Genomic DNA, 27150 nt, shown 5'->3' on the forward strand with positions numbered 1-27150 from the left:
ATTGAAGCTCATATGCCAACCTGAGCCAAAGAATAGGATAGAGATCTGGAGCTTCAAAGGGGAGGTGGGTAATTCATAGGCAAATCATAACAGCAGATATTTGGTAGTTAGATATTTTCCCTGCCATATGGATAAGTCTTTCAAATAAAAATTATCTCTGGTAACAACTCCTTCACACACTCTCTCTTGTCCCTGTCTCTTTTCTTCTCCACATCCAGCTCCTCCATCTGTATAACCAGTGTTTTCCTCTTGATCTATCTTTCATATCAACACATAAACGTTTCAATGTTATCTTATCTTAAAATAAAAATCCTTTGAATCAATATCACTCTCCAGTCATGGCCCATTTATCTGAATTTCCAAGGGGGAATGTCTGTGCATATGAACACATATATGTACACACACACACACACACACATTACAAATATATGTAATAATGCACGTACGTTGATAGATCTGGTGATGGGTAAATGCACTTTTCTTCTAGATATTTCTTTCTTTCAATAAAACAGAAGGGTCATCAACTAACAGTAAGAATGGGGTATTGGAGATTTGAGCAGTGAGGAAATGGTATAATACAATCATCTCAGAATGTGAAAGCAAATTTAGTAGGCTCTAAAGGCAGTACCGAGCAGCCATTTAAGATATGGTAAGAACAACAAATGGGATTTCCTCTGGTCACATTCATCTATTTAGGGAGCAAGTGGCAAGATTACTGAGGAGATGTATATATTCAAGGGAGAAATTACAGTAATGGACCAAGGCATCCAAACCAAATAAGAAGGAATGAGAACTTGAAAAAGAGGTGCTTTAAGGCATTGTTCAAATGGGACTGAACAACAGTTGTGAAAGTAAATTAATTGAAAGATAGGAGATTCTTTGACTCCCAGGTAAATAAAACCCTAAATAACTCTCCCCTGCAATTCTCCAAAAGTGCTGGACAGCTTGACCTAAGCCACCTACATAGAGCTGGAGCATCATGAAGTTTTCTCAAAAGGATCACTGTAGATTTCCTTTACCCAGTCAGCATATGATTTTATTTACTTACAATTCTCAGAAATACATCCATCGAGAAAAGCAGGGTCCATCAGTACAACAACCATATTCTGTTTCAGTTTAAAGAATTCTAAAATGTTTTAATGCACCAAACAGAAAGCAAATCATGATGCAAACCAAAAAGCCTATTAGAGAACCATCCTTAAGTGCTGTTTTGTCTCTCTGCTTATTATTCTCTCAACAGCAATAAAATCGAAATCATATTACCAAATTCAAATGCTAATATATTTCCAGGCTAATCTGAGCAGGAAACAAATAGAATCCTGTAATGCCGTCTCAAATACTCTTCAGAAAACTGTTAGAAGGGCAAAAAGTCCATAAAGCAAGGCACAAGGGTAGGCAATGAGAAGCTGCTGTCCTTCCATGTCCAAGGCTGAAATGAAGATTTTAGAGGCTGAGAGACTACACCAGCCAATGACGACCAGTGCCAACACAGTTCCAAAGGTGTCCCTACAGCAAAAACAAAAGAGATGGTTATCTTATACCAGGAGGGGAAAAAAAAAGTTTACTGAATCACAGCTGCTTCTGAAATATCCTTGGTACAATATTTATGACTATGTTCTCTATTTGTAAAATGAGTGTGAGGAACCATAGGAACTCAAAGGCCTTGGCTAGTTAGAAAATGTTTGAGTCAAATTCACCATCAGAAGCTGTACATTTTCCAGTCAGTTAAAATTCAGATTAATACCAACGGAAGAACTGACACAAAGCAAAGCCTGACACAGTTCAGGAAGGGGACAGATGGGACAGGAAGGCACAGATGTGTGCGGCCTCCCTCCTTTTGGTAGGTGTGGATTTTTATGATATTGAAATGGATGTGTGCAGATTGCTATCTTCAAAAAGGAACTGTGGAGATTTATTTCTAACTGGGTTTATTTCTAAGAGTGTTTATTTCTAATTGGGCTTGCAGCGTGCAGGTGACAAAGGACTATGTCATAATTTGTTCTCCCCACCCAAAATAGTAGTGATATGCCTATGCCCTGGGAAAGTACCTGACAGAAGCATATCTACTGAATCCTTATTAACATTGCTGAATTGCAAATACTAACTGCCAGGAAGTAAAAAAGAAAAAAAATATTTTTAATGATTTTTTTCATTATACTTGGTTTATAGTGTTCTGTCCGTTTCTACTGCACAGCAAAGTGACCCAGTCACACACACACACACACACACGCACACGCACACACATACATATACACATTCTTTTCTCACATTATCCTCCATCATGTTCCATCCTAAGTGACTAGATATAGTTCCCTGTGCTATACAGCAGGATCTCATTATTTATCCATTTGAAATGCAATAGTTTGCATCTATTAACCCAAGACTCCCAGTCCATCCCACTCCCTCCCCCTTGGCCACCACAAGTCTGTCCCCAAGTCCTTGAGTTTCTTTTCTGTGGAAAGGTTCATTTGCGCCATATGTTATTTGCAGCAACATAGATGGAACTAAAAAAAAAAAAATTATTGGCTGAGCATATACGGTATAAAGTTCTCTGGTGTTAACATCCTCATCAGGGTTCCTGAGAATTCTGCACAACAAGGAGCCCAGCTGAGAAAGAACAGTTGCTTCCCTCCTAGAAGGCAGAGTGGCCGTGAGCTGAAGCAATTTGTCAGTGTTCACCAGGCACTTACTCTTCCAAATTCAAACAAGTGAATTTTCTGCAGTTGGCATATTACTCATGACAATAGTTCATATTGGAGAATGTGACAGCCTACAGAGGGCCAGTTTTAAAGGTAACTTGGTTTAATTTATTTTTTAAATCATCGAAATAGGAACAGCACCTGAGCCAAAACTGACCTACTTTCCTGAATCTGTATGTAGCTTTTAATAGCCAGTTTCCCCAATCCCACAACTAAAATGTTTCCGAAAGAGGTTAACAGTTGCACTGGTGTGGCAAGCTTTAGCGATGATGGTGCCTGTGGGGTCAATTAGCTCACACAGACACTTACTGCAGTGAAAAGAAGATGGCACAGCTGGACAGGATGACCATGGGGAGCAGGCAGTAACCCAGGACACTTGCCACGCAGCCATAGGACACCCCTGAAGAGCTCATCAAGTTTAGTAAGCCATGAATCCCTAGGCAGCCAATGGCACTCATGCCATACACGTAACCAAACTGGACTTTTCCTGCCTGAAAAATGGGAAGAAAACAGTCTGAATGTCCAGAAGCATCAAGAATAAATCAACGTGCCAACAAAGCAGAGAATATTTAAGAATCACTCAGCTTAATGTTGTTCATTCTCTGTAGTATAAGCATCAAGAGACTGGGAGTTCTGGGAAAAACGAAAAACAAAAAACCTGGCCGTAATATGGATTCAGGTCACAAAAACAAACACCCCCAATATACTTGGGACGGCAAAAGCATGCTTACATTTTTGGGTTTACATTTTTTATCATAGATTTCCCATTAGGGGTATTAGACATAAGTAAGGATATATTTTCTCTCCATATTCGTTGAATAATTGAATAAATAAATTTATGAAAAAGATCAATATAATTTTGGAGATTTATGTGATATATTAGTAACATTAGCAAGCATATATAGGATTTACTACATTAGGTCTTATTCTAAGCATTTCATCTAGATTAATTTATTTAATCCACACAACAACATAAAGAATAGGTCGCATTGTTGTACCCATTATTCACATGAGGAAATCGAGGTCCAGAGAGATTAAGGTACTTGCCCAAGGTAAAATAATGGCAAGTGGTGGAGTTCGGCTTTGAACCCAGGCAGTCTGGCTCCAAAATTTAGAGCCTTAACATCTGCAGGAGTTCTAACAAGCCCTAAAACAAGGGGACTTATTTAACCTTATCTGTCCTAAACTCACCTGATCACAGAATCCTTTGCTTTCCTAATACCCATCACCAGTTTAACTGAATAGATCTTACGAAAAGCTGATTTACATAAACCAATTGATAACGAATCGTAAAAGAGGTATTGTTAAAGGAAGTCAATAGTGTTCAAGATATACCATTGATCATCTGAGGATTCATAAAAATAGTCATCACTTACGGAGCACTAAAGATTTGTTGCTGAAGTGGCTGCATTAAACTCATCCAGGGAAAGTCACATACTACTATTGATTCAACAGGGAATATTTTAATCTTTGCTACTTGAGGATGCCACAGCTCCAGCAAAGAATGCATGCATTTTCATATATACATTAAGCTGGTTAGAAGTAGGTAAACGTTGGGGGGGTGACTGATTTTCATGGAAATTATACAAAAACAAGGAAGATCTGGTAAACGGGTTCAGAGAGAATTTTAGCTGTCATTTTTTCTTCTCTGTACACTGTTATCCATGAAGTCCTTATGTCTTACAGAATAAAGAGGTACTTATTTTGCAATTAATTAATGGAGAATGTTATGACCATTTTAATAGGCAGAACTGTCCAGTTATTTTTGAATTTGTCTTCCTCTGCAGCTGGGGAAGTTGATCACTACTAAACCCTTTCACAAAATGTCCCTGGGCTATGCTGCAAAATTCTCTGCTGCATTAGCCATAATAAGTCCTTCTGGCTATTTTGTGAAATAATGCTAATAATACTAATGGGTATGTTAAAAGAAACAAATTGGTTATGTACTACTCTATCGGGTGAGTTTGCTCTACTTGGAAAACAGTGACAATTTCAAATCACTTTCATATATTAGAGAAACATTCTACTTAATATTTAAATTGGATGGGATAATTCTGAGGTAGGAATGGCTGTAACTAACTTCCCTACACCCAAAGGACTCGTAACCATGACCCTAAACTGTTTTGTAAATGAGGTAAATAGAAGGTGGATAAAACTAATTAGGTAGTAAAATTGTCCCTTTCCATATCAGTTATGACTTTCTCTCTTTATCTCTTTTTGTTGTTGGTTTATCCAATTTAAGGAGCAATTCCACTTGGCAGGGGCCAGTCCCGTATTTTAATGTGTCTCAAATTCTAACAAGAACGTGTAATTGAAATGGAAAATAAACGTTCACTTTCTTTTTAACTTGAAAAATTTTCAGATCATCCCTATACCACCCTCATTACCACATCTTTGTTTGAAATACTTTTTATTCTTCTGATTATGCTTTGATACTAGCTGTGCATGTTCCTTTTCCAGATCACACTCTTAGCTCTTCTGGAAAAATTAAACAGAGCCATAGCTTTTTTTTTTTTTTTTTTTTTTTTTTTGGTCTTTTTGCCTTTTCTTGAGCCATTCCCGCGGCATATGGAGGTTCCCAGGCTAGGGATTAATCAGAGCTGAAGCCACCGGCCTACACCACAGCCACAGCAACTCAGGATCCCAGCCACGTCTGCAACCTACACCACAGCTCATGGCAACACCGGATCCTTAACCCACTGAGCAAGGCCAGGGATGAAACCCGCAACCTCATGGTTCCTAGTCAGATTCGTTAACCGCTGCACCACTGTGGGAACTCCAAAGCCATAGCTTCAAAACACTTGTGTTCATAGCTTTGGGTATAAAAATAATTTTCAGAGGAAATAACATTAAGTCTGTGTTCAGTGTTTGAAGCCTTTCTTTTTGTTTGCTTCCTTCAACATGAAGAAAGTCCATTCAAAGGCATTATGCCTTATATCAGCATAAATCTTAAAAATGATGAGGCAGTGATGTTGAAACTTACACTTCCAGAGATGAACAGATTTCAATGTTGTTTCTGCATTTAGTTTTGCTTTCTCTAGTACAATGCATATGCCAGCCAGTAAAATCATCCTTTACATTTTAATTTCAGATATCCAGGGCGGGATTAATTTAGCTTCAAATGGACTCCAAGTTAAATCTGGCTTTACTAATATCAAGCTGAGGTTTTTGGTCCTTATTGTTCTATCTGTATTAGAATCAGTTCTGAAGTAACCAGATCTAATGGTGAAATTGAAGTGAAAAGGTTTGCTTAAAAATTTTGAGAAAATATGCATTTTCACATATTTCCCCAAATCTCGGAACTGAAAGGAAACCTTAAAAAAAAAAAAAAAATGAAGGCCTAGAAATAGTAAACAAAAGGTTAGGGATCACCCCTAGAGGCAAAATTTGAGGCAGATCCAGTTTTTTCCACTTTCCTATGCCAGGATTGCTTTGTATTTAAAAAAAAAAAAAGAGGATATTTAAATAATTCCAACTAATTTAAAACAAGGTCTTAATGGGATTCATGCTTTCCTTTAAGAGATGAAATAGTAATATTTTCTACAGAAAAAACAAACAGCTGTTATATTACAAATTACTTGAAAAAGAAAGATGAGTTAATATATTAAATTGATTGTTTCTGACTATTTGATTAATTGACACGGTCTTACTTAGCAGCTTAATCTAAGATTATCAAATTACTATGACAAAGACAGAAGGGACATTAGAGACTAAATTAAAACTCTGGTTGATGTAGCATTAGATTTGTAGGGTATTTGCATTTGCTGTGGTTCAAAGGAAGAAATAAGAGCTATAACCAAGTACTACCATATTGGATAAACATGATGTAATTATTGACCACATTCCAATGCAGAAACTAGATTTCTATCAGAATTTTGATTAGTGTTATGTAATTAATAAAGGGAAGTGAGAATTCATTTAGTTGCAAATACATTTCACAGCTACTTTTGAGAAGTATAGCTACATTAGAGAAAAAGCAATTATTTTATTGTAAGAAGAGGAAGTGACCTGAATAGTTACTTTAAAGGCTTTTCCTAGAATCCTTTTTTTTTTTTTTTTCTGCTTTTTAGGGCCAGACCTGCAGCATATAGAAGTTCCCAGACTAGAGGTCAAATTGGAGCCTCAGCTGCAGGTCTACACCACAGCTCGCAGTTACACCACATCCTTAACCTACTTGAGCGAGGCCAGGGATCAAACCCGCATCTTCATGGATACTAGTTGGGTTTATAACCCACTGAGCCACAATGGGAACTCCCCTGGAATCTTTCATTTCCTATATTACTTCTCTTGCCAAGTTTATCTTTTAGTGCCTTAATGAAACTGTACTTTCCAGACTAGCTTGCCCATCTTTTTCATCCTGTTTTTAACGTATTATCATTACCTCCTTCATATACAATCACAGACCTTTCTCATTTTTTTCTTTTTCTTTCTTTTTTTGGAGGGGGGGGTGGAGAAAACATTTTTCTAAACTATGAATTAGAATGGTTAACTCAGGTGGAAATATATTTTTCTTTTTTAGTGACTTCTAATGTTTTTACTCCCAGATTTAAAGAATGAAAAAGGCCATACACAAGACAAATGGTGAAGTCAGAGGGGAAAAAAAATGCCTTCATTAAACAAAGGGAAACTAAAATGATAGGGGAAATATATGGGCTGAATAAATGAATCACTGGTTATTGTTGCAAGTCAGTTTCTTCAGAGTAGCCTAACCAGAAACAAGGAGACTCATCTCATACCCCACAGAATATTTGAAAGAGGCTAAAGATAAACAGCAGCAAAGAAAGGAGAGGGAATTTATCCAATATCATAACAGAAAAAAGGAAATAAAATTTGGGCCCTATATTTCCCAAATCCAAGTATGAAAATCAAGTACATAATTTCCTCATTTGTAGAAAATCTGACCTGGTGATTTGGATTTTTGAAATTCTATTTAAATTTAGGGTTTTTTTTACTTGTTGTAATACCCAATGGCAGTTTCTCTTTGTCATTATGGTTCCATTAAACATGTCTTTCTCAGAGTTCCTGTTGTGGCTCAGAGAGTTAAAAACCTGACAGAGTGTCTGTAAGGATGCGGATTTGATCCCTGGCCTCGTTCAGTGGATTAAGGATCTGTCATAGCTGCAAACTGTGTCACAGGTCGCAGATGTGGCTTGGATTTGGTGTTACCTGCCATGGCTGTGGCGTAGGCCAGCAGCTGCAGCTCCATTTTGACCCTGGTCTAGGAACTTCCATATGCTGTAGGTGCAGCCATAAAAAGAAAAGGAAAAAAAAATGTATATGTATGTCTCTCTCATCAAAAGAATAGTAGTTAGGAATTAAATGATTTTCACATCATAAAGGGACATACTTCTGTATTTACAAAGACCTCTTCAAAAATGACATTTGAAAGGACATGCATTAAAATCTAGTGCTTTGCTGTATACAGAGGTATAAATACAATGCTGTATACATGAAACTTAGATAATATTATAAGCCACAGTTACTTCAATTAAAAAAAAAAAAATCTAGCGTCATTACCAGAAGTAAGGTAGTTCCTAGGGCCACGAAGAACAGGATAGGCCCAGTGAGGTCTGTTTCATTCATAATGCTGCCATCTGCTGGTTTCAGTGGGTTTAACACCGTCAAGGTTTTTTGCCATATGTGGTCAAAATTAATTCCAAGTTCTGCAAAAACAATAAAGAGAGAGAGAGATAATATAAATATAGAAGAATAAACGAGTAATATTTTTTACTTAAAGTTAACATATATGATTGATTTTTTAGCACTTTAATCTGATTGTTATACCTTCATAGTCTAAATTCTACATAATACATAGCAAAGAGTTTGTTAGCAATGCGCTAAAAGATATTTTAGAGAAAAAACTCCATCAAGGAAGGATTTTCCTGCCTGATGCTGCAAATATAAGCTTAAAATTTAGCCCAAAAGAGGAACATTCTACAATAACAATAGAATAAAATGGTAGCTAACAAACCAGAAGTCCCATTTCAATGCCCATTTAGCTATTTCCTTTTTCTGCATTTTCTATTGCTAACATTTTTGAAACTTGTCTACTCAAACATGCATAAATTTCAATTAGTCGTGTTAGCTAAAGATATTTAGCCTGGGTCAGGGGTTTTACTTTGCACCTGCCTGATGGGAAGAGCAATCCTGGGCTAACTACCTGAAACCCCACAGAGGAGAAAAGGCAATGGCTCTTTCACAAGTAAAAGTAACCATGGCATGCACACATATTTTAATAAAGCCAATGCTCTGTGTTGTTGAGTCTGTGTTTTCAGAGATGAAAATCTTGAGACAAGTTAAACTTTGTCTTTTAGGAGTGGTGATGGTAGAACAAAATATCCAATATCAGTGGGGCTCAGTGTCCATGAATCCAAACTCATTTAGATATTTCTTTTTTTTTTTTTTTCTTTTTAGGGCCACCCCTGAAGCATATGGAAGTTCCCAGGGTAGGGGTTGAATCAGAGCTGCATCTGGGGCCTACACCACAGCTTGCGGCAATGCTGGATCCTTAACTCACTGAGCAAGGCCAGGGATCAAACCTGCATCCTCACAGAGATAACCTCAGATCCTTAATCCAATGAACCACAATGGAAATTCTTAGAAATTTCTAATTTTTTCCCCAATGCCTTGTATTTCAAAGAATTCTGACTGCTACCTTGTAGACCCTCTGCTAGATTCTGCTCCTCTTGTATCTCTTTTATTAAAAAGAAAACCAGCCAGCCATTTGACATCCACTGAATATAAAAATAAATACTAACACCACATCAGTTACTTTTCTCACCACTCCAATAAAGATAAAATTTAAGACGGACTTTGAGTAGGAAAAAAAAGGACATTCACAAGGGAAAAGAATATACCTTTACTTAGGAATTAATAAACAGGCTGGTTACCCTCCTTCTATCATTTCAAATTTAAATAAGAGTAAGCTGGGGGTTAGGACAAACTGAAGCTAAACTTCTGTAAAGTACATATGCTTGAACTAAAAAGAGTAGAATTGGTTTTTGCTGAATGTTTTCACTGAATTTTGCCATGAGCCCTACAAGATTTACGTACATTGGTCTTACTGACATGCAGTGGGGCTCATTTTATTTTATTCCTATTTTGTGCATGAGATGTCTGAGGTTTTGAGAGATTTAGCAACTTGCTCAAAGTCACAGAGCTAGTCATAGAAAATCTAGGTTTCAGCACTGGAGAATCTGAGCCAAGAACCCATGCTTTTCAAAAATAAATAAATTAAACAGTCTAATTAAAAAAAAATGGACCGAGAAACTGCATAGACATTTTTCCAAAGAAGACATCTGAACAGCCAATAGTTACATGTAAAGGAGCTTAACACCACTAATCATCAGGGAAATGCAATTAAAACTACAATATTACCTCAAATCTGTTAGAATGACTAACATCAAAAAGACAAGAAATAAGTGTTGAGGAGAATCTGGAGAAAAGAGCACCTCCCACTGTTGGTGGGAATGTTGATTGGTGTAGCCACTATAGAAAATATTTTGGAGTTTCCTCAAAAATTAAAAAAAAAATAGAATATGATCCATATGATCCAGACATGCCACTTTTGGAAATAATATGAAGGAAAGAAACACAGGATATCAAAGAGATGTCTGCACCCCCATGTTGACAGCAGCATTACATAAAATAGCCAAGACATGGAAACCACCTAAGTGTCCATTGATGGATGAATGGATTAAAAGGTTGTGGAGTTTATATACAATGGAATATTGTTAATTCATGAAAAATGAGGAAATTTTTCCATTGGTGACAACATGAATGGATCTTGAAGGCATTATTCTAAGTGAAATAGGCCAGACAGAAAAAAACCAAATACTATGTGGTATCACTTGTATGTGGAATCTTAAAAAAAAATTTAAACTCATAGAGTCAGGAGTCAGAGCAGAAAAATGGTTGCCATGGCCTAGGGGTAGGGAAAATAGGGAGATGTTGAAAGAAAAAAAAAAAGAACCCATAGTTTTTGTTTTGTTTTTTGCTTCTTCGGGCCACAACTGCAGCATAGGAGCATAAGGAGGTTCCCAAGCTAGGGGTCGAGTCAGAGCTACAGCCTCTGGCTTACACCACAGCCACAGCAATGCGGGATCCAAGCTGTGTCTGTGACCTACACCACAGCTCACAGCAATGCCGGATCTTTAACCCACTGAGCAATGCCAGGGATTGAGCATGCATCCTCAAGGATCCTAGTTGGGTTCGTTAACCGCTGAGCCATGAAGGGAACCCCAAGAACCCATGCTTTTAATCATTTGCTGTGGTAGTGTCAGTGTGCATCTAATCTCATAATATTTTTTTTTTTTTTTTTTTTTTTTTTTTTTTTTTGACGTGAGGCCAATTCTCCAATGTGAAGGATTGTCTCCCTAAACCATTTTTTTATGTGGCATTCAACTTCCCTTTCTGGATTTAATAACCAGACAGGGTAGAATTCAGCTTCTTTTATACTGGCACAATACCACCTAAACAACCTGCAAAGCTTCATTCTACACACGGAGTACCAAGTGGACTTTCAGTGATCACTGTGATATACAGGGGCCTTGGTCTAGCAGGGACCTAGCCATTTTCAGAAGGTCAGCCAGACATGGTCTGACCTCGGATAGAAAGGGTATCTTTCACTCTTTCCACATGCGGGTTGACAACTGCTGCCCAACCCAAGGCTGAAAAGAAAGAATTTGACTGGTTAAATTAATGATGAGTGAATCATTTGATTTCAACTTCCGTTTTTATTTTCGTGGTATATTTATATATTTCTTAATGAACATACACTTTGGAAAATGTAGGCAGTTTGCAGGCTTAAAATAGGTTTGAATATTTATTAATGTGATTTCTAATTATTTTTTCCATTTTTAAAAGTTTTTTTGAAATATAGTTGATTTACAATATTGTAATTTCTGCTGTTCAAAAAAGTGATTCAGTTATACATATATACACACTGATTCTTTTTCATATTCTTTTCCCTTATAGATCATCACAGAATATTGGGTGATAATATTCCCTGTGCTATACAGCAAGTTCCCATTAACCTATATAGAAGAAGATTTTTAAAATTGAGAAATGTTATTTATTAAAATATTTCTCCTGAGCCTGGTATTGTTTGCAAACTTTATTTAGACATTTATGTTTAAATTATCAGCATGTTTTAAGTATTTACCACAATGAAGTGGTCTTTAGTTCAAAATACGTTTTTCCTCAAAAATCATAGTAATTATCCCTGACAAAGTCCAGATGAAAATGCCTTTTTGATTTCAACCATTTATTTGGTGACATAATTAACTTTTGCATGTTTCAACATTGTCATGCATCAGTGAATAAACATAAGACCTACTCAGTAATTTCATATGAAAAGAGATTTTGTATGTTTTTCTACCAGAATACATCTTCATAATATTTTGTTTTCATATTTATTACAAGGTATGCAAATGAGACTATACGTATTTATTAATTTTAGATAACCTAATATAACACTTTATTTTACAAGCTAAAAGATGAAACTGTTGTGAAACTTGAATGCAAAATTTATTGTTTTGCTGTCATCTAGTGGTAGTAAAGTGTACAATATATATGCTATAAAAATGAAGTAATATCTTTGTTTTCTATGCAAATTGTGGCATTGGCCTTTCAAATATAAACATCAAGCTATGCTGCAATATAAATACCAAATATCACACTAATTTTTCTAGTCTTACAGACTTGAATTGACTAATATTTTTCAACATGCATTTGTTAAAGTATTGATTGTACGTTATCAAATAGCAAGTGTTATTATCCCTACATAAAGCCAAACAGGTCTTTTAGACAACAAAGTATTTTAAGACATAAACCAGCACATTTTCAAATAGCATGCTTCTTGTGCAAGGGGTGTTAATTATTATAGCTTCATAGTTTTATAGGTGGTGCTGGTGTATGCTCAATAAAAACTAGCAAATGTCATTTATCACCTTATCCTAGGAATCCTGCCTATAGTCTTTTTTTTTATACCTTTTAGACAGATAAGGCTTGAGGCTTTCACAAAGTCACTCAGCCTGAGGAACAGTCTTGGATCAGAGTCTAGGAATTTCATAGACTCGAAAAGCAAAATTATATTAGGTATTCTCTCTTTTAACATACTATTCATTTGGTGGGGATAATGATAAAGAAAAAAGAATCTAGGAAATTCTCTGAACTGTACAAATTAGAAGGAGAAATCTAGTATATTACCCATTTGAAGTTTAAGGAGTCATTAGGAGAGGAATATTAGAATTTAGAATGTCAGAATGGAGGCATGTCAGACAAATAGAAAAGATGTTACAATTTTTCTGTAGAAAAAATTGTTTAACTATTAAAGAAAAAATAAAGTTAAAGGGAATATACTAACCTAGACAATTTTCAATGAATCAAAAATTTAAGTGCAAAACAAAAAGACATTCTAAAAATTTAAGAATCTACAGGAGGATACAGCAGTATCTAGAACTGGAGAAATATGTTGTAAACAAAAAAGCAATTGGAAAGAAAATTTACCAAAAAAGTACTGTGGAGTTGAAAACATAAATATTATACTGCTTATGTGCCACAAATAAATTAGATGGCAAACAGAATCTAGGAGAAAAAAGTTTAAAATACATATTCCAGACAATAATTTATATCTTTACCATATTATATATATATATATATATATATATATGACATATCATATGTATGACAGAGAAAAACCTAAAATTCCAATAGGAAATCTGACAAAGAACTTGAAAAACAGGAAGAAGTAAAAATAGTCAATAAACATATGGAAAAAAAATGTTTAACTTGTCCTTCAACCAAGAAAAAAAGTATTAGTTTTTGCCTTCTTGCCTATTAAATTAACAAAGATATGAGTTCCCACTGCAGCAAGTAGATTAAGATCCTTACTGCAGTTGAGGTCCCTGCAGAGGTATAAATTCAATCCCTGGCCTTAAGCAGTGGGTTAAGGCTCTGACATTGCTATAGCTATGGTGTAGTTTACAGCTGTAGCTTAGATTCAATCCAAGGCCCAGAAACTTCCACATGCCACAGGTAAGGCCATTAAAAAAAATTAACAAAAATATTTCATATTCTATTGTGGAGGTGTATTGGATCATCATTTTTCTCAATGAATTTGACAGTGTAAATACCTTTTGACAAAGTAATCTCAGTGTTATAGATCGATCCTAAGGACAGATTCTTTAATAACAGGTTAAATTTGTTTACTATGAAATTCACCAAAGCATAATTTATTATAACCCTTAAGGTGTGTTTAAATTAGGGTACATTATATAATAAAATATTATGAAGCCATTATATATCATGTTTTCAAATATTTAATTATGTTAAAGAATGCATGTGTAGGAGTTCCCATTGTGCCTCAGTGGAAACAAACCCGACTAATATCCATGAGGACACGAGTTCAATCCATGGCCCTGCTCAGTGGGTTAAGGATACAGCGTTGCAGTGAGCTGTGGTGTGGTTGTAGACACAGCTTGGATCCCTCATTGCAGCGGCCATGGCGTAGGCTGGCAACTGTAGCTCCAATTCGAGCCCTAGCCTGGGAACTTCCATATGCCACTGGTGCAGCCCTAAAAAGCAAAAATAAATAAATAAATAAATAAATAAAAAGAAAAGAAAAAAAGAAAGAAAAGAAGAAAGAACACATGTGGTGTAGAAGTGCTTATGATATAAGGCAACTTTAAAAAATACAAAACTTTATGTCCAGAGTATGATCCACCTTTTCATTTGTAAGTATTTATAAATACCTATATATTCAAAGAAATATAGTATTTCATTTTAAGTCTGTGTCTGTGTGTGTATATATGTATATTCACAGAAAAAGAGAATAAAGGCTGGAAGAAATTACACAAATCATTAATGGTGGTCATGTCTCAGAGACAAATTTAAGGTGATTTTTTTTTGTTTTTATTCATATGTTCTACATTTTCCAAATGTCTGTATTGAATATAGATTACTTTTATAATTAGTTGATTTTTTTAAGTAGAAATGTCGGCAGAGTCAAGGAAAATGCTTACTGAGAATAGCTTATAACTCTCAGGTGGTTGTTATTAGATGCAGAGGCAAATTAGAATAAATTGGTTAATCATAATCCAAAAACTTAGCTGGCTTTTAAAGAGCCAGCACATCTATTTTATAAATCTCTGCTTTTCTGAATGGTTTAAATCCTGTTTTTAATTTTGAAGGCAAAGCAGTAAGAATGTTTTAATATCAGGTGAGTGGTTGTTCATAAGAAACAGTGATCTTTTGATGTAAAACAGTGAGAATTTTAACCTATTGCTTTCATTGGACTACATATGAAAGAGTTAAAACAGCCTGTGACTATGTCTCCTTGGCTCTCAAATTTAAATCTTGATTTTTAGTTTTCTGGCATTATGTTGACAGTCCTTAAGAGCAAAAGGAGGAGTTCCCATCGTCGCTCAGTGGTTAACGAATCCGACTAGGAACCATGAGATTGTGGGTTCAATCCTGGGCTTGCTCAGTGGGTTAAGGATCCAGTGTTGCCATGAGCTGTGGTGTAGGTTGCAGACGCCGCTTGGATCCCGTGTTGCTGTGTCTCTGGCGCAGGCCGGCAGCTACAGCTCTGATTAGACCCCTAGCCTGGGAACCTCCAGATATGCCAAGGGAACGGCCCTAGAAATGGCAAAAAGACAAAAAAAAAAAAAAAAAAAAAAAAAAAAAAAAAAAAAAAAAGCAAAAGGAGCAGATGTAAATGGTCTGGATTTAATTTTTTAAAAATCAGTAGATGGAAGCTCCTTGAAATCTTCGAAGGAATTCTTCAACTGTGAGGGTCCCTGGGTTTTCTTGCCACCAGCAGTGCCATTTACTAGAACGACGTTCCTCTCCGCTTGTCATGCCTAGCTGGGGTGTGTAGTGGGGTTTCATATGAGCCAGGAAGGAAGGAATAAACTGTCTTGTCTCCAAGACAATAACACAAAAATATTGAGAAACTATCCCCTTTCCTCCAAGGCAAACTTAGCAGAAAACAGTAAAATATGCTGTTAAGAAGTAGCTTCATTCACTGGAGTGGGAAGCATGAATATGTTGATATAATCACTCTGCCAAGAGATATCTTCACTATTGTCTAAGGATCAAGGAGTCCACTTTTAAGAAACCTCAAAGAAACATTTAAACACTGCAAGACTAGCACTGCTATAACACGTACCCACTTCCAATTTTCCCTGCACAAGCATGAGACAAACTCCCAATGGTTTAAGTGTGTCGGTTTGGCAGATTCTTGTTTATATGTGGAACAATCACATAAAACCCTGTACATGGCGTGCTGAGAGCACACATTAAGGGCTGATGATCACTATTATTCTTTAAGTCGTACACTCATTAATAGCACATCCTTAACTTATCTTCTAGTAAAGGAGGCTCTTCATCAAAACTGTCAATGTAAGAAGACTGAGAATAATAATCTGGGTTGGATTCTGGCTGCAAAAATTGTCCCGAGTAACCTGACGGTATGAACATCTCCGATGGGATGAAGGCAGATGGAGGTTGCTCACTGGCTTGTTGCCTAGAAAAAAGGAAAATACTGATACGTATACATCTAAGGAAGGCCTAGCAGAACAAATCAAGGAAAGAAACTACAATTTTCCTTTTATGATTTCTCCTAGGTTTTTTGTTTTTGTCTTTTTAGGGATGCTCCGACTGCATATGGAAGTTCCCAGGCTAAGGGCTGAATCAGAGCTATAGCTGCCAGCCTATGTCACAGCCACAGCAAAGCAGGATGAGCACAATATTCAACCTACATCACAGGTCACGGCAACAGTGGATCCTTAACCCACTGAGCGAGGCCAGGGATTGAACCGGAATCCTCATGGATACTGGTCGGATTCCTTACTGCTGAGCCACAATGGAAACTCCATCTCCTAGTTTTTAATGAGTATTTACCCACGAAAGAATTACCTTGCTTAAAGTTTAACCTTAATCCAAAACCAAAAACAAAAAAGGACTGAGTTGTGAGAAAACTCCAGAAGGATGATCCAAACTAGCATTTATTGATCCATGCCGACTAACGTTATATACAATGTGCTGGACAGTTTCTTTCACATTTTCTCACGTAAGAAAACTCTGCAAGGTAAAAACTGTACTTTTACTCTCATCCTACAGAAAAAGAAATACAGGTTCATGGAGACTGAATGCCTGGCCCAGTATCACATAGTATTGGACTGTGAACTGAAGCTGCCTGTCTGAGCAGTGTCCTGCTCCCTACACAATGTTGCTTTTTCATGCATTTTCAGGGGTGACCACCAAACAGGACATTTCCTACAAACCTGTAGAAGCAGCAAATAAAAAAAAAATCACAATGTTAATAGTATAGTCAATTCTTAGGAAAAAAATAAATATACTAACTGACTGTCGTCCATCCAGTAGCACACTTTCGTGCTCTGGCCATTCCCAGACAGTTATTGGAGACCAAATTATCTCTGAGTACCGGAGTAAAAATACTCCATAGCTTCTTTCCCTGTTCCACTTTTGAAATGTGCAATTTCGTTTTGTTAAATCATGATGTTTCCATACTTCCTTGCTTTTATTTGTTTTTTATTTCACCATTTGTGTGAGAGAGTTGGAAAACAAAAATCTTAGTAACTAACTTATTGCTAGAGCTAGAGAAAGGAAAGAAGAAAAAAGGGCTGGTCTGTGAGGTTATTTGGTCATTTGAAATTGCTTTTACCCCAAAGAAAGGAAACAAGAAGATTTGTGCTTAAACTTCTTTCATCAAAGTCCCTTAAGCTAAGCTGAAACTGCATTCCAGGATTCTGAACTTTGTACTCCCTGTGATCTCTTTGTGTTAAAATATTTACAAAATGGTTTCTTATACTTTCCTTCCCACGTGAAACTTAATATGAAGTCTAAGAATCACACACTCAACCTCCCTTCTATGAGTAAGTCTGACAGAGAAAATAACCCCTTCTGGAAAATAAAGTTACAGAGATAGAAAGAGATACATACACTTAACCATTCTGTAACTCAGTTGTAAGCTCGTTAAGGGCAGGGACCTTCCTGAATCCTTCACAGCACATGCAATTATAGTTATTGCTCATTTAGCCTTGCGGCCTGTTCCTAATTTTCTTTTTTCCCTCAGCGAAGGAGGTCTACTATCAGAAATATTGGGAGAAATGTATTATAAATAAGAATCTGAATGACCTGCTGCTTGATAAATAGTCCCTGTTTTTTTAGCCACACTCACGGCATGTGGAAGTTCCCAGGCCAGGGATCAAACCTGCACCACAGCTGCAACCCCAGCCACGACAGTGACAATGCCAGGTGCCTAACCTGCTATGCCACAAGGGAACTTCAAACATCTGTATTTTTTAATGCAAGCATTTCTAGAAGAATAAAAGGAGCAACTGGAAACAACTCAATGGACCAGAGTCTAAATAAGACTCTTCCACTGAGATACTGTCCTGGCCTCAATATAACCCACAATTACTCCCAGCAAAGCAATCTCTGTGAGTAAGGAAATGTAGCTGGTCACTGTGTTGTTGACCCAACCCCTCTCCCACAAAGAGAAAAACACATTTTTACAGAAAAAAAAAAAAAAGGAATTTGCCCATATATGGGTCAACTCATGCCCTTTTCCCTTTCTTCCATCCTTCTCCGCTCCTTCATCCAGCAAAACTTCATCAGGAGCTTGGCCTCTGCTGTCCTTGTCATGTTGCAGGCATAATATTAAAGTTCTCTCACTACATATTTAAGAAAGTCAAATTTCAAAATCTGTCCTACATAGAGCATCTCAAAATCCCTTACCCAAAATTGTTATCCCGTAAAAATCACCATAGTCACCTATCACTATCTAAACTAAAATCCTCTCTTTTTATCTCATAACTTTGATTTGTACATGTTGCCTATAACATTTAACATTTGTTCATCAAAATGAACAAAATTTAGGCAATATCAAAATAATTACATTATTAGTTCACAGCCCCACTCAGCAAACTGTAAATTGTAACATTGTACCCTTATTCCTGTGTTTTAGGTCTTTTTTTGAAAATTGCTATGAACCATAATTGTAACCATACCTCTTGAACTACATTTAGTCACACATATCCTAGGTTTACTCTTTTTTTAACTAGAGAGTACCAACTCTGAGTGACTATTCCAGTGAAGTTCTCATAATTTTAGTGACATCTTTCAAGCCTACAGTATCCTTTCATGAAAATAATTCAGGAGTGAGACTGGGCATTTTACTATTCCTTTGTTAAGCCTGTACCCTTGAGTTATTAATCTTTTGAACTATTGAAGGCCACTGCATGAGTCAGATTAGTATACCCAATACTTAAGATGGTAATTTGTATCCTATCTGTACCCCACACAGCAATGGAAGTTTTGCAGTCTATACCAACAAAATAGTCCTCTTCTCTTTGATTACAGGGCATCTTAATTAGCTCTTTGAGAAGTAAATACTGAATTTTGATGATTTCTAACTCAGCACATTATTCCAAATTTCAACTGAATTAGACCAAAATAAACTTTAGATTCTGGCTGGTAGGATTAGCTTTGTTAGCCGGCATCTCCTCTTCCTGTAAAAATCATTGCAAACAACTGTGAGGTGATTGCAAAAGGCTCCTTTAGAACAGCTGGCAACATTGTTGGTCCCGTTTCCCCTTTTATGTTTTCTGACTTGTGTGTTACAATTCTACCTGTGTGACAGTTCAATGGGAAAGCTGCATCCTGAGCCAAGGAGAGTGGTTAGCAAACAGGATCTCTGGAGTCAGATCATTTGAACCCTCTGTTGGGTTCAAATCCCAGTTTTATAATCTTAGGCAAATCACTTCACATTCAGTGCCTCAGTTTCCTCATCTGTAAAATGAGGCAATTAATAGAACTCATAAGGTTGCTATGAATTAAATTAGCTGGAATAAATAAAGCGTTCAGATTAGTGTTGGACACACAAAAACTGATCAAGAAGCATTAGCTAAGGATATGAATGCTCTTTTCTTCATGGGGCTTACACTGAAGCATCCTAGGCACCTTCCACACACCTGGAACAGCATCTTCTGTATTTTTAAATAGTTGTCTCCCAAGCTATCACTTCCTCAGAGAAAACAATAGTAATAGGAGACCAGGAGTCTGTATCCCTCTGTGCTGATCATCTTCAGCTTTTCCCCATTTGAGTTTCCCTGGAACACCCAGAATGACTTCAGTAACACACCACCCACCCTGAGTTTTCCTACCAGGACACTCTCCATTGTACGCATGCCAGACTTTCTGTCTCTGAGCCAAGAAGCATGGGCACATACCTGGTGGCCTTCTGAATGCTTACCAGTTCTTCAATATTCTCCTTTTCACTCCCTAAACTTAGGGTTATACTGTTCCAACTAGCCTGCAGAGAATTGTTTTTACTTAGATGATATTGTGTTAGGATACATCATGGCCTCCAGCTGGGGAAAATTTTTTACCTGTTTCTGAGGCAATAGGAGTTAACATTCACCTTTCAGTGCAAATATAAAAGATCCCTCTTATGAAGACTCAGGTATAATTTCTGTGGTTGCAGAACTGTATTTGTTGCATCAGTTTTCTGTGTCCCATCACAGTCACCAGCTACATATTTTATTACTCTAGGTTTGGACTTCCATCATGATGGTCAGTTGATGATGCTTTACTCTGTCAGTCTGACCCGGGGAATAGGGTGCTGAGCTGACTACCTGTGTCATATGGAGAGCTGGGGTCTAAAATAGGTGGTAAGAAACACCCTCAGATAAGTACAATTCATTGTAAATCTGTCTTTGCATTTGGGCTAATATTCAAGTATATGTGTATTTCACACAGTCAGGTTGACACCCTTCCAGGAACCTGAGACTATGAAGGCTTTCAGAATTTGTATCACCATGATTTGAAACATCATAAGACAACAAAAACAGGCTGTTGGTTAGCAAAAAATGTAGTCTGGACTCCCAAAAATATTTACCTATGAAAGTCTCCAGTTGAGCCAATAAACCACATTTTAAGTATGCTTGGTAAGAATACTCTCTACAGGATCAGTGTGATGGCAGTGTGTTTAGGAAAAGGTGGCCAGCGGAGTTCGCTTATGTAACATTCCCAGATTCTGGCTGAGCAGGAGCAGAGTAACTATGTAGCCTTGACAGTGCCATTAACTATCTTTAAAACACTAGAGGAAGATCAGGTCTAGGGATTCAGAAAAGTTATGATTCAGCATTGATCTGTTAAAGTCTTACTGAAACATGCAAAGGAAATTTTCCTGTTGATGTCACCTTTCTGCAAAAATAGCTGTTTCTTTACTCTAAATCATTGGATTAGATTTCCCATTTCAAAATCTGGGAAAATGTAGTGGGAAAACAGCTTAGATAATTGGCTTCAGGCATTGGAAACAACGTCTATCTGAATGACTGGATGATTGTTTTTTTTTTTTTTTTTTTTGATGAGAAAATTCTTTGCTCACTCTAAAATAAGAAAACTTGTTTTTAAATGTAAATATGTCATTGTCCTAGTAAGTATGCTCAACTAGCTTTCAGATCACTTTGCCATTCATTGAGCAGAACATTTTTTCTTTTTTTCTTTTTCATTTTAGGGTTGCACCAGGGGCAATGGAGGGTCCCAGGTTAGGGGGTGAAATCCGAGCTGCAGCGGCTGGCATACAGCACAGTCTTAGCAATGCCAGATCGAACCGGATCTGTGACCTACACTGCAGCTCATGGCAATGCCGAGTCCCTAACCCACTGATCTGGGCCAGGGATCAAAGCCATATCCTCATGGATACCAGTTGGGTTCTTAACCCACTGAGCACAATGGGAACTCCTAGAACAGATTTTTTTTTTTTTTGTCTTTTTGCCATTTCTTGGGCCGCTCCCACGGCATATGGAGGTTCCCAGGTTAGGGGTCTAATCGGAGCTGTAGCTGCCAGCCTACACCAGAGCCACAGCAACGCAGGATCCGAGCCACGTCTGTGACCTACACCACAGCTCACGGCAATGCCAGATCGTTAACCCGCTGAGCAAGGGCAAGGATCAAACCCGCAACCTCATGGTTCCTAGTCAGATTTGTTAACCACTGTGCCACGAGGGGAACTCCTTTTTTTTTTTTTTTTTTTTTTAAAGCAAACTCTTATATGGGGAGATGAGGGGAAGGGGAATGGGTCAGGGGACAGGGAGATAGAGAAAAAAAGACTAATTGACTATAACTATCTACTGGATTCCTATGTCTTTTGCCAAAATGATCAGCATCTTATTCCGATTTGGAGTGTATTTTAATTCATTGTATGAATAGAAGATCAAATCTCTGGAGTTATTTTGATGAACACTAGTAAATCATTGGCCTGACTCCATGTTTTATGTACCTCATAAAACTGCCACAGCTAATATGCCCTTTTCTAATTCCTGAGACTTGCAGTGTGGGTTGAAATTTAAATGTTATCACATCCAAATCAGGACTTGGATTTAAATGCTAAGCATCTGAAGGCGGCTAGGCCATCAACCTGACACAATAAAATCTTATCTTCTTCTCACTTGGTTATATTAGTTTCCCCATTCCTGTCATCTCAATGTCTAGGCAAAGTGGAGAAAGAAAATTGGGTGGAGTGGGTGGGGGAGAAGGCTATGGCATAAGTCCCTGCTTAAGGAGGAAGCTTTTTGTCTCTCTTTTCTTGGGCTTTTTAGTTTAGTTTCGTCTAAAAACGTAGGTTGCTGATGCCACCCAGATGTTTATTCCATCTGGAGAAGGGATGGGAGAAAAGAAACAGAAGGCAACTGGATCCTTTCAATAAAAGGGGAGAACAGAGCTGAAAAAACCCTATTAGATGGCTCTCATGTGGATTATATATTTTGAGTTACTGTTCTGTATACCTTCATGCTCAAACTACTCCCAGTGCCACCATGTACTTTTCTGTTTCCTCTTGACCTTCTCAATTGTAAATCATAACTGAAATAAAATCAAGTTCTATTTCTGTTGTTGGATTCTGCAATGATCCTTACCCCCATTTTTCATATATTTAAACGCATTTAATTTGCCTAGTGATAATATTTAGATAGATACATTGTTTTTCTTTTTAAGAAATGCTTATGGCAATCTGATTAATGCTAAACAGCATAGACTAGGGGCCTGAATGAGATAAAATTCCAGATATTTAGCTTTGCAAGTTTTAAAAACACAATCCACCTTACCTTAGAGCAGTGGTTCAGCAGGAGAAGCTGGAACACAGCTTGTGAAAACAGCACCTATCTGCCTGGGTCTGTAGGAATCATCAGCCAGTGAAAACAATGTCCAAATTGTCCTGGCATAGTTGGAACAGAAAAGTCCCACTGCCTGATGTACTTATTCTGTCTTTTCCTCCTTCTTCTGAAGCTTTCAAAGCACTTATCTAACTTTGAAAAATAAACTTCAAGGATTAATAAATTTGAATATTTGTTATGTGGTTATTTGCCCTAAACTTGTTGGAAAGGTACAAAAACTACACCTCCCAGTTTGCCTAAGACTATCCAGTTTATTCTTACTGTACTAACATTGCAATTAATATTACACATTTTACTCTCAAAAATTTTACAATAAATTATATGTCCACCCTAGTTATGTGTGTAATTGAACAATCTTGGGCTAATATCATAACCCCATGTGTTACTAGCTATGGCACCTTGAACAATTCCCTGAATTTCTTGGGGCCCCTGCTTTTTCATGTCTAAAATGGGGATACACACACACACAGATACATACATACATTCATAGGGCTATTTGGGGATCTAATGAGTTAATTTATATAAAGCTAGAACAGTATCTAATACATCATAAAAGGTCAATAAATGTTAGTTATTATGAAAGTTGAAAGGTCTGACTCTTGTCACAGTTCACTTATTTATTTATTTTTGTCTTTTTGTCTTTTCTGGGGCATCACCCACAGCATATGGAGGTTCCTGGGCTCGGGGTCAAATCAGAGCTATAGCCTCTGGCCTACACCAGAGCCACAGCAACACAACACCAGATCCGAGCTGCGTCTGCAGCCTACACCACAGCTCATAGCAACGCCAGATACTTAACCCACTGAGCAAGGCCAGGGATTGAACCTGCAACCTCATGGTTCCTAGTCAGATTCGTTAACCGCTGAGCCACTCCTGGAACTCCACTGTTCACTAATTTAGACCCACAAAAGAATATCCAAAGAAACAGCTGTATAACCAAATACAATGTTTGACTTGACAACAAAGTATCCATTGCTTCTCTAAGCTGTATTTATATGAAAAAAATAACATTATATAATGGTTTTACTTAAAACACACTTTCCTACACATTATAGCAATTGATCTTCAGACAATTCTCATGAAGTAATACTATCAGTGTCCTTATTTCTGTTTAAAAATCTCAGGGAAGTTGTTTTCCCAGTGTCACATAAAACAAATGCTAGAGTCAGAACTTGAACCAAATTCTTCTAACTATCCTAGTAAAAGTAAAATACTAAATTCCTAATCATTTTTTTAAATTTATTTTCAACTCAAATTGAATTCTCAACTCAAATAACCAACCTATTCTGAATTTTGTTTATCTCTATTCCATTTAGGAGTTGTTAACAATGTCTTATAATCTCATACTTAATTGCCCCTCTCTCCAATGTAAATTTTTAAATTTTGTGAGAGAAAAGATTATGGATTTCTTTTTACCTTCGAGTTTATAGGGCCTTTCTTATTTTCTGACACACAAGCAGTTAATAAATAGTTATTAAATTGAATAAAATCTGTTTCGTGAGCAGTGTTCTGGAAAATATCAAGTAAAAGGAAAATGTTTTCTGTTTGTCCAGGGCCTGCATTGTTAAGTGATATTTTGAAAAGCGGAGACAAGTTATTCACCTATAAGTGGGCCTGAGGAGATCAAGGGCATTAATGGAGAACTGAATTTATTTCTCTGCCCTTTCCTGACATTTTCCTTGGGCACTTTACTAAGATATGATGTGGAGAGGTCTTGCTTCCCCCCAGGAAACCTCCGTCTCTGAAACACCCCATCAAAATATTGTGACTTCTTAAAATGAGAACGTACTTTCTCAAGATCCAGTACTTACTTTCTAGATTCGTAAAGATTTCCATAGGCATGAGGCTCATTACCACTCTGCTCCTGATTTTCAATGGTATAATTAGATTGGTAAAAGTCAGAGTCAAATTGTCCCAAGTTTGACATCCTGAAAATAAAAGTGAAAAACTGAGACATTTACGAGCCAATAAAAGGATTAATAGATGATGTGAATATGCTGGATACCAATTAAAGAACACGGTATTCTTTGAAGAGGGGAGGGTGTGGAAATGTATGCTAGAAAGTCATTTATAGAACCTGTATCTTTTTTTGGGGGGGTACATATTTGAAATTTGTGTCTGTTTGTCACAACACATTAGTATATTCAAACTTGAAACTGGCCACTCCAGTGTCTCTAGAGATCATGGTATTTACCCCATTTAAGAAAATTGAAGTTCTCTTTGGCAAAGCTGAAGCATTTAACTTCAGGAGAATACAAAACAAAAACACATGGCATATGATTTTGAATAGAATTGACAGTTGAGGGTCAGTTGCCCAGAATCTATATCTTCAATAAACTTTTCTGGAGTTTTCACTCATTAGGACTGACTGTGACTTTGATCAAATCGACTTTAATTGATCTGAACAGTATATTCTTCACCTAATGCCTTTTTCTCAGCAGTTTAGGAGAAAAAGTATAAAAGCTGTATATATCTAGAAGGTTTTCTGAAACAATGTTAGTTCTCACTTTAAATACAAATATGTACATGTATGTATGTAAGTGTAGTGCGCACACACACACACACATACACGCACGCCGCACGCGCGCGCACACACACACGCATGCACACACGCATACTCTTGTTGCAAAGCCAGAAAGCAAACGTCTGATAATAATACTTGAGTTTGATTTTTCCTCCAGCTTTAAAGTGTGCTAGCAGCCCCTCGCTTCCCCAAACAAAGAAAAAAACCTAAGAGCTAATCTCCTAGTTTTATTTTCCTAATTCCTAAAATAAAATGGTTTGGACCATTTTCCTTTTTTCTTGCCCTTCCTGCAGCACCTGGGCTTCTGAGTCAAAGAAGAAAGGACAGTTCTGCTATAGGAACAGTCTGCCTTTCCATGCACTCTCTACAGTTTCTGCTCACTTCTGGGAACGAAGAGGAGTGTATGATCTTGATTTAGACCTAACAGAATACAAGGGGGAAGAAGACTTGAGAGGAGGAAAAGGTGAGGGAAGTAATAGCAAGATGAGAAATGGTGGCTTTTTGGATGAAAATTGGAGAATGGATTAAAGAATCTTTTCAGTTAGACAGATAGGGTTTTCAACTCAACATCTTAATCTTCATTTTCCTTTGAAAAACTTTCAATTTCAAAGGGTGAATTTAAAAATCACTAGGAGTAAACCATGTAATTATAGTAATCTGTGTAATACTACTTAATAAATTTCAAATAAAATTGCATAAGCAGCCTTGGCTCTGAGGGCCTCATTAATCAGGAATATTCAAGTAAAACTTGTCAAATATATCAATTTTTTCAGCTCAGTAAAAATACAGAAAGCTTTTCTAAAATAAGATGCAGTGATTCATGTATCTGATATAGTAAATCAAGATTTTTTGTTAGTAATGTGTATACAAGTAGTTATGAATTATGTAAACTAAAATCAGGACTAGGTGAATATTAAGTCTTTTAACAGATTTAAAAAATTTAAAATTTTATAGCATAACTTTCTCAGTCCATGAAAATATGTCATTTTAAAGCATAGGTAGTAATTTTACTAGAGAATATGCTATGTTTTCAGAACATGCAAAGCTTTATGTAATATGACTACTAGAGTCCTTAAATAATGCATCTTCATATTTTGTTTCAATGCCAAATTCTTTAGAAGGATCAGACACATACCTTTATATTATTTTAGGTTGAAAGATCCTCCAACAAATGTAGCTTTACTTGAGGTATTTTCAACAAATCAGCTCATGAAAAGATGACCTGCTGGCTATATATAAGTTTCTAAATTTGTACTCTGACACTCTGAACAGATGCTACAGCCAAAAAAAAAAAAAAAAGCCTGGCAAATGCCAAATACAAATACAGTATCTTCTAACACTTGTTAAACTGTAACAACACAGTAAATGATGTAGAGACTAACAAATTTAAAATTTAAAATTTGAGTCAAACAATGAAAAATAAGAGGCCTTAACACTCCTTCTGCTTCATAGCCCGTAAGACTGTATTCACCCTGGAAAAGATTTCCTAATAATACGCAATAAAAATCAATACAGATACAGGATCTTAACATGATGAGTGTAGAAACAATCTGAAAATGAGTATTATCCATGTTATCCAAATCTGAACCACTCTATTTATATAAACAACATCGAGGAAACTACCTATGATCTACCTCTGATTTTTTTCCGCTTGCTTCTGACTTTTCCATCACAACCAAAGATGGATATACTAATATAATCTAGGAGTGCTCCTCACTTATAG

General features: G+C 36.7%; 1 protein-coding gene across 1 annotated transcript; it reads right to left on the reverse strand.

Annotated features, from left to right (window-relative positions):
• Positions 1015–26680, reverse strand: YIPF7 (Yip1 domain family member 7). Its single transcript, XM_013978640.2, has 6 exons — positions 26563–26680; positions 24715–24831; positions 16067–16227; positions 8217–8362; positions 3009–3190; positions 1015–1506 (listed from the first exon to the last, which is right to left on the reverse strand). Exons 2-6 carry the CDS (start codon positions 24828–24830, stop codon positions 1344–1346), a joined length of 768 nt encoding a protein of 255 aa, XP_013834094.1. The 5' UTR covers position 24831; positions 26563–26680; the 3' UTR covers positions 1015–1343.

This window comes from Sus scrofa, chromosome 8 (assembly GCF_000003025.6).
Source record: "Sus scrofa isolate TJ Tabasco breed Duroc chromosome 8, Sscrofa11.1, whole genome shotgun sequence".
Taxonomy (NCBI): domain Eukaryota; kingdom Metazoa; phylum Chordata; class Mammalia; order Artiodactyla; family Suidae; genus Sus; species Sus scrofa.